Source organism: Semicossyphus pulcher, unplaced genomic scaffold (genome assembly GCF_022749685.1).
Source record: "Semicossyphus pulcher isolate SPU_LCO1_2020_fin unplaced genomic scaffold, fSemPul1.0.p SCAF_15, whole genome shotgun sequence".
NCBI classification, from domain to species: domain Eukaryota; kingdom Metazoa; phylum Chordata; class Actinopteri; order Labriformes; family Labridae; genus Semicossyphus; species Semicossyphus pulcher.
In genome coordinates this window covers 28,659,114-28,672,500 of record NW_027211659.1, presented here as the reverse complement: position 1 = coordinate 28,672,500, position 13,387 = coordinate 28,659,114, and the positions used below count along the sequence as shown (strand labels likewise).

General features: G+C 44.0%; 1 protein-coding gene across 1 annotated transcript in view; it reads right to left on the bottom strand.

The window, feature by feature from the left end:
* The window catches only part of itgav (integrin, alpha V), a 39,413-nt gene extending 26,977 nt beyond the window's left edge, over positions 1 to 12,436 (bottom strand). Inside the window, exons 1-2 of the mRNA XM_069662694.1 lie at positions 11,908 to 12,436; positions 9,836 to 9,966 (exon numbers count right to left, since the gene is read on the bottom strand). Of these exons, the coding sequence (XP_069518795.1) occupies positions 9,836 to 9,966; positions 11,908 to 12,074 (298 nt within the window). The 5' untranslated portion in view covers positions 12,075 to 12,436. The remainder of the gene's footprint in view (positions 1 to 9,835; positions 9,967 to 11,907) is intronic.
* Between the last annotated feature and the right edge of the window lie 951 nt (positions 12,437 to 13,387).

The following is a 13,387-nucleotide window of genomic DNA, read 5'->3' as shown; positions in this document are numbered from 1 at the left end:
AATTAGGGGGCGCCCAAGAGAACGTGACTGAGAACTTAGATAATATCTGTAACTTGTGAATGTGTAGCTGTCAGTTTAACATTTGGGAAGTCTCCTAACCGGGAGAAAAGATCGACCATGTATTTCCATGTTTGTTGATGAGGCGCTCACAGAAAGCTCTGTGCACCTGTAATGTTTGTAAATCTGTACCTGTGCATGTTTCAATGAGTGCTGAGAGAAACACGTCGCTCTGTCAGTGTTTTCAGATCTTATTTTTACTCCACAAGCGCAGTCCTCGTCTTTCTCTCCTTCCTGAACAAATCACCTCCATGAGGGAACAAATGAAGTCCTCAGAGTCAGAGCGTAACACACTGACTTAATCTTCAGTGGACAGATTAGATTCTCATGAGTGTCTTTACGGAAAGTTCCAGCTAAAAACATCCAAAGTCAACGATAAACAAAAAGCTGAATGAAAAGTAATGCACCACGTACTTACACCGTCCTATGTTCACTACATACAGTGTGTGTGTAGCATAAGAGAGCCCAGAGCTCTGGAACAGAAGGTCCCACACAGACCGGACTACACACAGATACACCAGAGTCAGAGGATCGTTCAGCTGCTCGGGGCGTTCCAGGCGGAGCACACGGTGAGGAAATGTTTGGGAGTTTCCCGTTAAAGTTGGGAAACTCCGGCGTGCAGACAGAGGAGCTGTGTCTGTCGGGAGGGCTGAATGTGATCACATATTCTGGCCCTCATCAGAGGTTAAAGACGGATCATAAAGCCAGTTAGTTTCCAGATGAAGCCTTTAAATCAGAAGTTTCAGCCCTGATTCTGACGCAGCTCATGATGCCCGGCGGCCTCGCTGCTGTTCGGTCCAGTTAGTTCAATAAAGTTTTTCTCACTTTCTCTCTCGTCTTGACGTTCATGTTGACAGTAACAGACAGTCCATGCAGCCGCTCTGTGAGGCTCAGACGGACGTGAGTCAGGCTCTGAGATCACTGTTACATGTGCACCTGTGTGACGGCTGAGGTAAGTGTGAGGGTGGAGTCAGATTAAAGGTGTTAAACAGCAGCAACAACAGGCTCAGGTGGACACCGTGAGGATGGTGAAACAAACACGATGTGGAACAAGTTGTGAAATGTATGAAATCATAGGAAGAGCAGGCTGACGAGAGGTTTAAGAGATATTACTTTAGTGTGTTAGCGTGTTAGCATGTTAGCATTTTATTTAGACTTTTTAATTGGACAATTTAGACTTTTTTATGCTTTATCAGATATCAGACGTCCAATCACAGCTCAGCACAGTTATCCAGTATCAGTCTCATTTCCACATCAGACCTTCATGAGTCACTACAGACACTCGCACTTTATAAATACTTTACATCTTCAGACGGGGTTTTCCCGCTCGTCTGTGCTTTAAATAGTCTCATTCATGATTTATATAGTTTCCAGGGCTGCAGTTAGTCTGACCTGTTGCAAACTAACAGTCATCACAGACTGATCTGTCTACAGATCTACGTCTTCCCTTTCTAACTTTGGGCACAAGGTCTGTAGGAACAACAACAACATACCTGACCTCTGTCTTTGTTATCACCACATGAACGTGCTCAATTAAAAGACCAAAAGTAAGACCATTGAATGCACACATGCCCTCTCACACAGCAGGAACATTTGACCTGAAGGTCTAAGCGATCCTCTGATGGAGTCTGTGTGTGGGCAGGTGAGCCATAACGTTGGATGAAGACGGAGAGAAGAGCGAGTGAAATGTGACGGATGGAAAAACAATATATTTATTATAGAGCCGTTTTGTTTCTCATACCCAGGTTGTCTCATATCCTGCAGGCCTAGTTTGTGTCCGTGTACATGTACAGATATCTGATCTAACTGTAAACACCATGACCACGAACATGTTTTAAAAAGATGTCTAAGAAAACTTCTCATGAACCTTCAGACTGATTAACACATGATGTCACTCTTTCCCCTGACCTCTCTGTGATCTGTACTTGTGTTCAATGAAGCGCCCACATGTGTCATGAACAAGAAGCCCAAAACAAGAAGCTGTTTTCATGCTTCCATTCTTTTTACTTTATTGCTCTCATTAAGATGATTTACATGAAGACTGAGCGAGTATCAAACCACGTGTTAGAATGAAACTAGAGCTCAACCTCACCGAGCAGCTGACAGCATTGTTTAGTAAAAGCTGCTTTCACCTGGAACCAACGCTGAAGCAGGTTTAACATTCTTTAACTATATATATATCTATATATATATAGATATATATATATACAGTAAATATAAATATTATATTTGTTAAAGTTCTGTTGTAGAATCTGGGCCGTAACAGATCTGTTTACATATTTAACCAGAGTGAGTGTGCAGGAAGTATTCAACAGACAAAACATGGAAGTTATAATTACAGAGGTCACAGAGGTCACAGAGGTCACTCTGGGTTAGAATATATCATAATAATAATCATGTGTCCGAACACTTCCTGCCACACGGCGCCTGAGAGGCAGGAAAACATGAACCAGGACGAGTCACAAGAAAAACTCAGGAACAAAAGCTGCATCATGTAGACACACAGAGGAGGAGGGCTGAGTCACAGTCATAACACACACACACACACACACACACACACACACACACACACACACACACAGAAGTATTCCAGTTAATTCTGTTCTGTGGTCCAGTAAAGCTTTGGCCAGTAATCACGTAGGTCAGATCAACAACAAAGGCCTCTATTGTGGGAGGGAGCACACGCACGCACGCACGCACGCACGCACACACACACACGCACGCACGCACACACGCGCACGCGCACACACAGGGTGGCATAAGTAGGCCACTCACAGACAGCAGTCCGGCCAGAGACAGCATGAGTGTGCAGTATTAAACAGACGGCACCGTGCTGGTTGGTTCTGACAGCTGACCCTGTCCCTGATTTAAAGTGATCGTTTAGTGATCGATCATCATTTTTCTCTTCTAACCTCTGAAAGGATCAGCGTCCTGTTTCTGTTCCTGTGACAGGAACCGAAGCTTCCCATGTATAAAATATAATCACACTAAGAGTCATAACAACTGGCTTAAATCAAGTGTTGGGTTCATTTGTTGCCCCGAGCCTCCAAACCCTGACTACAGATGTGAAAACAGATGATGGACAGTGTGACAGTGTAAAACAGCATCAAGAAGAGGCAGAGACAGTTTCACACAAACTGCAAAGACCAGCCTGTGTTTTGGTGATTGAATGAGTGACTGGGACACAGCAGTGCACAAGCAGCATGCAAGTCCAAGACACATTTCCCTACGGGCACAGCTAAGTATATTGTATTGTATAATATCATGTTATCGTATCATATTGTGTCTGGTTGTATCGTGTGTTATCGTATCGTGTCATGTTGTAAGGCGTGTGGGCCCCTTGGGTGGGCTCATTGTAACTTCAACACAAAGGTTAAATCAGGGACCTCAGTGGACAGCAGACCCGTGCAGTGCCTCTTCATACAGGTGAACACCCCTGACACGCCCAGCACACGAGAGAAACTGAACCGTTTAGCTTGTTGCACATTGTTTTGTCGTTCAGACTTGTAACTGAAGTGTTTCCTGTCAGTGAGAGCCCGTCAGGTGTCTCCTGCTGCATGTCTGAGCAGTTCACTACAGGACATTCTCTGGAGCTGCTTTGGTTGAAGGTTCAGGTTTCTGTCGGGTCCTTCAGAGGAGGATGTTCAGGCTGCAGACGGACTGCAGCTGAAACATAAACATCCTGTACAAACGCTCCACACACACATTCACCTTTTATGGACAAAACAGGCCCGAAACTGTGCACAGCAAGAGAGGACGCATGCAGGTGTTAGTACCACAGATACAGTCATTCATGGTCCAGGAGGATACATCGTGTGATATCAGCTGCTGGGCCGGTTCAGTGGAGGACGGACAGAACGTGAGGTAATCACCGTGTTTAACTGCTCAACAGATGCTTCAGTCTGTTTCTGGAAACTGTTTGGACCAGAAACTCCTGCAGGTTGAACTGAGCTAACACGCTAAGGACTGATCAGCTCTGACAGTCACACGTTACACTCAGAGCTCTGCGACATGAAGGCGACAAACATCAACACGTTATTCTGTAAGTAAACAGCATCTCCAGCATCATTTTCTTATTGCTTTTTCCATGAAACCTTAAAGCTATAACAAGAAGGATTCTCCTGGAAAAACAAAATACAGACGTTTAAAATAATAATAATATGGAATAATAAATAATAATATAATATAATATAACTCTTCACTTCTGGGCCTCTGTACATGTGTGTTGGTGAGTGTGTGTGCAGACCCTTGTGAGACCCTTCCCTCTGCTTCTATTCTGTTGTTTTGCTTTGCAAGGGATTCAAAGCTAACCGTCAGTTAGCATACTAGCACAATGGTAACCGTGATGCTGGCGGTGTTAGCGGGGTGGGCGTGTGCTCGCACGAGAGAGTGAGAGTGAGCTTCTGGTGACGAAGAGCCCAGGAGGAGGAGGGGCCCAGTTTGAGTGTGCTGTTGACAAAATGCAAAAACAAATCCTCCTGATGAAACCTTTCAGTCTGTTAAATGTCAGAAAATAACAAAGATGTGGTCGTTTCAAACTCTGACCTACACTTCAAATATAAATATAAAGAATGTGACTGTCAGATTCAGTTAAGAAGAAGAAAACAGGGATGCAGGGAGCAATGACACCTGAGAAACGTCTCTTTTCTGTGACTCACTAATGATCAGATGATTTCTAACTTCAGATCCAACAAAAGTCACTCTTACTGAAGGAGCTGCTGTTACACCAGAACTCAATTAACTCTAATATGTATATGATAGATATAAAATGTGTGTAAACCTGGGTCATACATTCAGCTCACTCCTGTAAACACCTTCTGGACGGCACGGGAAACATAAACAAACTGTTTCAGACTTTTTTTCAGCACAAACATCAGATATGCTTCCTGCTTCGTAACGAGAGCATGGGCTGCTTCTCTTCTAAAAAAGTCTTCAGGATTCAGACTGCTGTCTGCATAAACAGAGGACATCTGAAGACGTAACTCTGGGCTCTATGAAATGTTCTTAAGCAGCTTTAACAACTCAAAAAATCTATATAAACAAACTGTATCTGCAGCCCTGAATGAGAGCTAACGCCCTGTTATCAATGCTGGTGCACTGTCCAGTTAAACCAGCCTCTAACCTGAAGTATGTTACAGCAGCAGAGCGTGTGAGGGAAACAAACTCTCTTCTTCCTCTTACTGAGGCGTTTTGAGCTCATCACTGTTCTGTGCTAAACACAGCAGCAGCATCGTGTCTGCCTCGTCACTGTGTCTGAATGAAGCTGAAGGAAAGATCTTATTCACGTGTGTACCACAGGCCATGCAGTGTGTGTGTGCGTGTGCGTGTGCGTGTGTGTGCGTGTGTGTGTGGAGGGGGCAGGGCACCACTGTGTTAGGACTGTGGTGTGTTTGTTATTTCCTGCTTTCATGGCTGAGGTCTCCCACAGAATACCAAACAGGCTCAACACAACTCACAAACAGCCTGCTATTCACACTCCGTCTGCTGGACACTTCCTCTTTCTTTTATGTTGAGAGCTACTTTGCTTCATCATAAGCACTTTGCTTCATCATAAGCACTTCAAACACGTCAGAAAACATTCCTCCAGGGAGCAGCAACGTCACGATGGCACAAATCCAACCAAACCTTTGCACTTTGGGACGATTACAGCGAATGAAACCAATCGTCCTTTTTGTTTTCTTAAACAAGTGAAAAACAATGACTGTACATACAGATGGACGACGCGCCTCCATCTGCTCTCATTGTATGAAAGTGATGCCAAAGCGGCCCCTGTGATAGGCGCTGCCATCTTGGGATGGTGACGTCAGTTGGGGGCACAGCTGTGCAGTAGAGATCAGCGGGTGGAGCCGCTGTAACCACTTCCACTAACTAAAACACACACTTAACTTAGTAAAACAAAAACAGCTTCTCTGTGTTGTTTTGAGGTCAACGTTCACAGGTATGAAACTGATCAGCTGCAGGAGACGTATACATCAACAGAGCTGTCAATCATCGAACCTGAGCGTAAATGTAGCATGTGCAGATTCTCCTTTGCATCTATGGACAGGATTGAATGTGCACTTGCATTGAGAAACAAGCTTTTTAAGGCAGGTACCTTTGTTTTATTCTGTTTTTACAAGTCTTATTTGGCATCTTGTCACAGGAAGTGATGTCAGAAGACAAACAGCTCTCTCAGCCAACAGATGAGCTAAGTAAGAAGCTGCTGGCCATCAGGCCGTCATATATATTTGTATTATTATTGCATCATCATCACTGGGTCATCAGTCAGCTGCTGCTGCATGGACCGAGCTGGAACAGGATGGTATGAGTGACGTCACTGTCTCACATTATTCTCTCTATAAAGCAGCGAGCTTGTTTCTGTCCTAATCTTTTCAGGTTGTTTCTTTCTGCACATGAATCATCTCACACTCTCACATCTGGAGCCTCTCGTTTCCAAACAGTGACACCTCCTCCCTTAACGACCGCCTGCAGCACAGTAAACCATGAGAGGCTAGTTACAGTGCAGCTACAGTGGGCGGCGCGGGGCAGCAGCAGAGGATCCGACGTGTTTTGAAAGAATTCCTCTGATACGTTTTGTTCCCAGCAGCTGATAATCTGAGTTCAATCTTTAACATGGAGCAATAAACCCCCCCCCCCGCCTGCACCCACTGCTGCAGTCTCTCCTCTCTGTTAGCTACAGGGTAAACATCAATACAGTGAAGCGTCCCAGTAAACTGACACACTTATTAACTAGCAAGATTCAGACCAGCAGACAATCACTGTAGTGTTGTCTCACTGTGTGGGAGTCAGTCCAGGATGCTAGCAGACGCTAAGCTAACGTTAGCAGCTCTGTCCTGCTCTTTGATGGATTTGGGGAAGTTTAAACTCCGGCTAAGATTAGCACGACGTTTGCCAACACATCAGTTAGTCCTCGTGCTGAGAGGATTCTCTGATCTACATTTCACCCTTGTTGGAAACAGTCCGAGACTCCTCCCTGATGAAGGCGAGGTAAAGCAGCGGCGTGATCAGGAGAAGAGCTTTGTTTGAACTCTGAAGGACTTCGAGCTAACACAGACCCGCCCCTCACGATGAGCACACGCTCTGAGAGTAGGAAGTTCCTCTCACATGTCCTTATCAGAATCAGAATCACTCTATAGACCAGGACGTGAGCACATGAAATGACTCAGGAGTCGCACACAGTTACAGAGAAACACACAATACACATGAATACAGCAAGAAAGGGGCAACGCAGCAACGACAACAGGTCCAATCATCTATAACACAGAACTACCTTACACCTGTTAGCTGTCGCCTCAGTCTGTTAGCAGTGTAGGTACCATGACCTGGGACCTGTTACTTTAGCCTCAGTAAGTTAGCTTTAGCCTTAGTCTTTTAGCATGGAATCTTGATCTGGGACCTGTTAGCGTTAGCCTTGGTCTATTTGCACAGTGGAATGGACTGGGACCTGTTAGCCTTAGCTGCAGAGCTCCAGTCCGTTAGCGACATATGATGTAGAAATACCGAGCCTATCAAAGACTCTTTCTGCTGGATTGTTGTTCTAAAATGATTCCAGCAGAAAAAATGTAAAAGTCCTCCAGAGACAAAGTTTCCAACTAAACAATGGAGCAAACAGAAGCTTAGCTAGCAGCTAGCAGCTAGCAGACTAGAACTCAGCCTTTATCTGACAGTGGCAGCAGAGTGACAGACAGGAAACACCAAAGGAAGGAGAGGGATAAGACTTGGTGGTTGTATAATGTGACACCAACACGCCCCTCCATGGTTATTTTTGAGGCTTTACACACATCCCACTGAAGTGTTCCTGTTCTGACGCTTCTATCAGTCAGCAGCTGTGAGCATGTGGCTGTATCATGCATGCCCTGCTTAGTGTGTCCCCTCTATTCCTGTCAAATACACTGTTGTTTCTTATCACAGAGGAAACAGGCTGAACTGTCCCGAGAACATTTATCGAGAAGAGAAAAAAACAACCTGCTGTCAGCTGATGAGTTCTTCTACACCCTCATTTAAAGACAGTGATGAAAGCTGGTGTTAATCTCAAGTGTTAGTCCATACGTATCATCACCCAGACCACCATGACACACACGGTGTGTTTCTGCGTGGTGAATGTTTTTGTACAAGAACGTCACCATCCACAAGAAGTGACAGGTGTACATAGTGTATATATTTATTATTTATATTATTATAGCATTTTGTCTTTTTGTCTTCCCTCCCTTGTTTGACCCTGTCCTTCACTTTGAGCTGTTGTAACAAGTGAATTTACCCCAATGGGGGTCAATAAAGTCAATCTTATCTTATTCTATCTTATGTGACATCAAGGCCTCCTAAAACACTTATCAAACACTCATCCGACTTTACTCGCTTTACACCTGGGTCAATCCTCATTGGTCACATTTATGCAACGTCACCGTTTTCTGACAGCACAAAGAAAACAACTAAATCCATTTCAAACAAGCGGAGCGGTTGGTTCTGTTTGTTTGTGTAAGACCACCGCGTCAGACTTTAGGTTTCAGAACGCTGACGGTCAAAACTTTAAAGTGAAAGTGCAAACAGAAAACTCTCCTGGCCCTCTCTCCTTTCAACCTTAAACACCAGTTAGACATTATGAGTGCTGTACAGACCCAAAGAGCAGGAGTTCACCTCCACACAGGCGAGCCCACACAGCTCCTGCTGCAGCACACATTCCTGAATGTGTCCTGACATGAGATAACAGCAGCCGGCTGAGCTGAGGCCTTATTATCCCATCACTGAGACTCTGTCACTGTGAAAGCTGCTACACGCTGCTGTGAGAAGGGAACGGCCATGAGGCGTTCAGTGACTGGAGATCTTATTACTAGATGTGTCTGTGCTGTATATTCATACTTTCAGTTCTTTCATGTAATCAAGCTCCAGTTTAAAACTAGTTAGTGTTGTACTTTCCCTGAGCCACTCAGTGAGCTAACACGCTGCACAGGCCTCTCTGTTCAGCAGCTGTTCAGATGGACTTTAGATGAAGGTTGGGCCATGGTTACCAAACTGGCCAACAACATGCTGCTTTGGACGATGATGCTGTGTGTGTGTATGTTTGTTGTGGGGGCACTGGGTATACTGGACATTAAAATGAAAACAAAACACAAAGCCAGTACGCCCTGAGAGTATTAAAAGGTAGACACAGATAAATGCAGGTCTGCTTGTCTGTCTCTGCTCTGGTGATGACTGCCACGACGTGTGTCTGCCTGAGCGTCAGGGAGGGACCAGAAGCAGCAGGTTGGGGGCTTTTATTGTGAAAGGAAACGTGGTGTGTTTGAGACGGATGTGACTGCTGACTGTGATCATTTATCAGATCTGTCAAACCAGACGTTTCTATATGTCCTTGTTTCTGTGTCAGTGAAGCTCTGCTGTGTGTCTGTCTGTCCTGACATGAGAGTTAGAGGCCTCCACCCCCCCCGACATCAGCGCTCAGTACAGCTCAGTGTAGCCGGGACACACCGACACACTGAAGCTGCACTTCATAGATTTACACTCTCTGAATAAATCTGATCGATTTGACCGGCTTAGAGTGAACGTGCTCCCACACAACACTGGACATGTTGTGGTTTCACTGTTCATGCAGCACAGCAGCTGAGGCAGGGCTGGATTAACCTATTAGGGGCCACCGGGTAAAAAGGTCCAGTAGAGCCTCTACTGACCTCCCGCCCTGCGTGTCAGTTAGCTTAAACAGAAATGAGGCAGGTCTGTAGTGGCAGCAGGAGACTCTGAGCACGTCGTGTCCTCACATGAGACACAGAAATGAGGTTTTTGGTACCTGAAATGTCAAACTGCAGCTGCTGACAGGCTGAGGAAGCCGTCCAGGGGCAGCTGTACACCGCTCCTCTCTCCACCACACTGCTGGGAGTCGAGCTGTTGGCCCGCGGAGCTCCGATCAGAACGTCTGACCTGAGGGAAGGAAATAGGAGAGGAGACACAAGAGGAGACATGAAGTACTTGACAAACGTTACTGAGTTATTCCAGAGTCCTGACCAAAGTGTCCTATAAAAGCACATTGTGCATTACATCATTATTTACCTAAAAGCAAAGAAACTTTCTGCTCTAACATTTCATTGCTGAAGGAACAGCTGCTCAGAGACGCGCTGGAGGCCATGCAGGCTCGTTTAGAGGATTTCACTTCACGTGAACACAAAGTTTAAAGGTGGATTATTTTATATTCAACCGATTTTTACACATTTTTTGGGTGTAAATGACAAATAGGTAATAGGTTAGATTTCTGATGCAACAAACATTACATCTCTCTCCTCAAAGCCACCAGCCTCCATTAACAAAGACAGTACTTTAAGCTCACAGACACAGGAGGTACTGGTCTGCTGCCTTCACTGGTCAGTTTGTTTTTTATCTGTCTTCCACTTTAAAACATCTGAAGTGAGTTTGGTGTTTTTAAATGTAAGACACAAACAAAGTAACCAGTGAAGGCAGCAGCAGACCACCTCCTGTGTCTGTGGGGTAAAAGTACCGTCTCTGTTCATGGACTCTGGTGATTTTTATTCACGCTTGTTAAGTTGAGAATCTTCTGGTTTCTTTCCTCTTCTGTGACATGACACTGAATATCTTTTTCTCTTTAAAATCTTCTTACATATTAATAAACCAAACAAATAATCAATAATCTAGAGATAAATGATTCATCTGCAGAGAAAATGACCATTTGTTGCAGCTCTATTCTTATGTCTGTTTTCTGACCCATGAACATAGAGGTCACTGTAAGGTCACCAGATCCTCAAAAACTCATCAACAACAACAAAGAAGATGGTTGTATGCTGTCTGATATTTGGGACAAAGTAAGCGTAGACATACTAAAGATGAAGTTCAGAGTCTGCAAACTGTACGGCTGACACTCCTCATGACTTATACTATTATAAACGCTCATACAGTGGAAATATTGCACCAGAGGAGGTGAGGAACTGTTTCCCAAGCCTTCATCCTCTCTCTGTGCACGCTTGATATGACCCCGGGCTGTGTTCCATCGGGCCTTCTGGCTGCGATCAGCAAGTTTAGCTGCTTAAAAGCACCCGTTGTTATAGGTTAAACCTCTTTAATTACAGCGCTGGAATGTAACGAAGTCCAGTTCAAGTTTGGGGTTCTCTCTACACGAGGTAAACTTTGTGCACTTTGTTCCAACACATTAGTCCGACAGCTTTGGTAACTTCTGTACAACATTCTTCTCCTTGTTCAGATAAAGACTTTTCATCCTCTCGTTGGACTGACAGGAACATAAACACTAACAGGAAACATTTTACAGCAGCAGGACTTTTACTTTTCATTCTTGTTGTCTGCTTTGCTGACAATACTTACAGACTTTCATTTCAGATTGCAGAACTTTAACTGGTGTGTAAGTAGATTATCTTTCAGCAGTGTAACGATCACTTGATACAGTTTGATATACAGACTCAATGATCAGTGCGTCAGTGAGGATTTGCTGCTTTTGGCAAATTTAAATGAAAACTGAACTCTGTGACAAAAAAAGCTTTTTGCTCCGGAAACTGTAATCTGCATGCAATTGCATTTTTGCACTGGTGTCTGACAATTTATAGACCGAGCGACTATTGATCAATCGTGATCAGAGCAGCAGTCGATTAGCAGTCTAATCGATCATGAAAATAATTTGGTTGCTGCCCTAATGGTCTGTTTGGAAGCTTTCCAGGACAGTATGACTTTTTTATAAACTAAAGACTTTCTGAAGGCACATTAAAGCTTTAAATCACCAGAAAATGTGACAACTGAACGAATAATGTAGTTAGAATTAAGGTATCGATCCTTATTATCTAGTAACAGCTGAACAAACGCTAAGGACGGTGTATTCAGACATGTACATGTCCATCATCTTACTTTTGGTTGTTTGAGGTTTTGAAGAAATCCACCGAGAAGCCGAAGTAGCTCCCGTCCGGTCCGGAGAACACGGACGGTTTGTCCACATCCAGGTTGAAGGAGCCTGAGCGGCCGAAGAGCGAACACAGCAGGACGAGCAGACGGAGAGCGGCGCGTCCTCCGGCCATGGCTGCTGGACTCCTCCGCGGGTTAGCTGGGGATGAGGACACCGATGAAGATGATGCCAGTGAGTTAGCTAGCGTGCTGTGGTTTGATATCCGCCCACTGAGTCACTTTAAACTGATGTTGAATCTCCGTCTCCTAATGGGTCCGCACCTACATAGACCACGAAGAGAACAAGCCGTCATGGAAGTGTTAAATAAATCGTATTTCCGGTTTGTACCGCAGCCGTTACACACGTTAGAGCGGCGGTACAGAGCCTGACGTTAGTCCGGTCCTGGTCGGCTGGTCGTTAGCTTGTTTTAGCCGATAAAAGCAGGAGAAACATGGGAGGGAGCCCGGGGAGAGGCCGTGACTGTTTGTGTGTGTATGTGTGTCATCTCAGGCTTGTCCCAACAATCTGAACTCACGTTAGCTGCATCATTAGCTACACAACGTCCGGTTAATTTCTTTCAAAACAAAAGCCTCGGACCTGGTAAATCGTACCGATGCGAATTTCATCAGTACAATCATTCGGCTCAAAAGATAAATGAACCGAATAAACAGTAACAAATAAAGTGTTAAAATTTAAAAAATTAAAGATAAATAGACATTTTAATAGAACAAAATGAAGCGCTCATGTTCATGGTATTAAGAATATGTGCAAAATAATAAATCAAAGATTAGTGGTAGTGTTTTAAGTAGGTCCATGAGGCAGGATGAGAGTGTCAGTGGGGCTCCTGAGCCTGCAGAATGAAATGTATTTTATCTTAAAAAAGAGATAATACAGTGTTACCCCATTTTAAACAAATACAGCTGAGTGAAATATAAGTTAGAACTTTATTGATCCCGAAGGAAATTATATAAGTGAAATATTTTATTTCATGTCGTACAAATTGAGCAAGGTGAAATGTGATTTGTGGCGATCAATTTTTTTCTTTTAAAGCTGCTGTGAGGAACTTTAGCTTTGTGTTGATTTTGGCGCCCCCTGTGGACAAAGCCGGACCTCTTATCTCTCTGCTAATTTTCAGAATCAGGATCAGAAATACTTTGTTAATCTCTGGGGGTAAATTCGGGAAATTTGTCCTGTACATGCTTAAGTGGTGGTTTTTAATCAAAAATGTCCTCCTGTTTTCTTCAACAGTCATATTTATTACTCACTTTACATTTTTTGCCCTGGAAAATGTAAACAAACGCAGCGTGTAGTTAACTGCTTCATCTGACATCTATTTCATAACCAGTAAAAAACTCCTCACATGAGCTTTAGGAAAAAATGACTTTAAAATGTATTTTGCAACAATGAACGTTTTTTTTTATTTTTTTTATTTTAGAGGATTCTTTA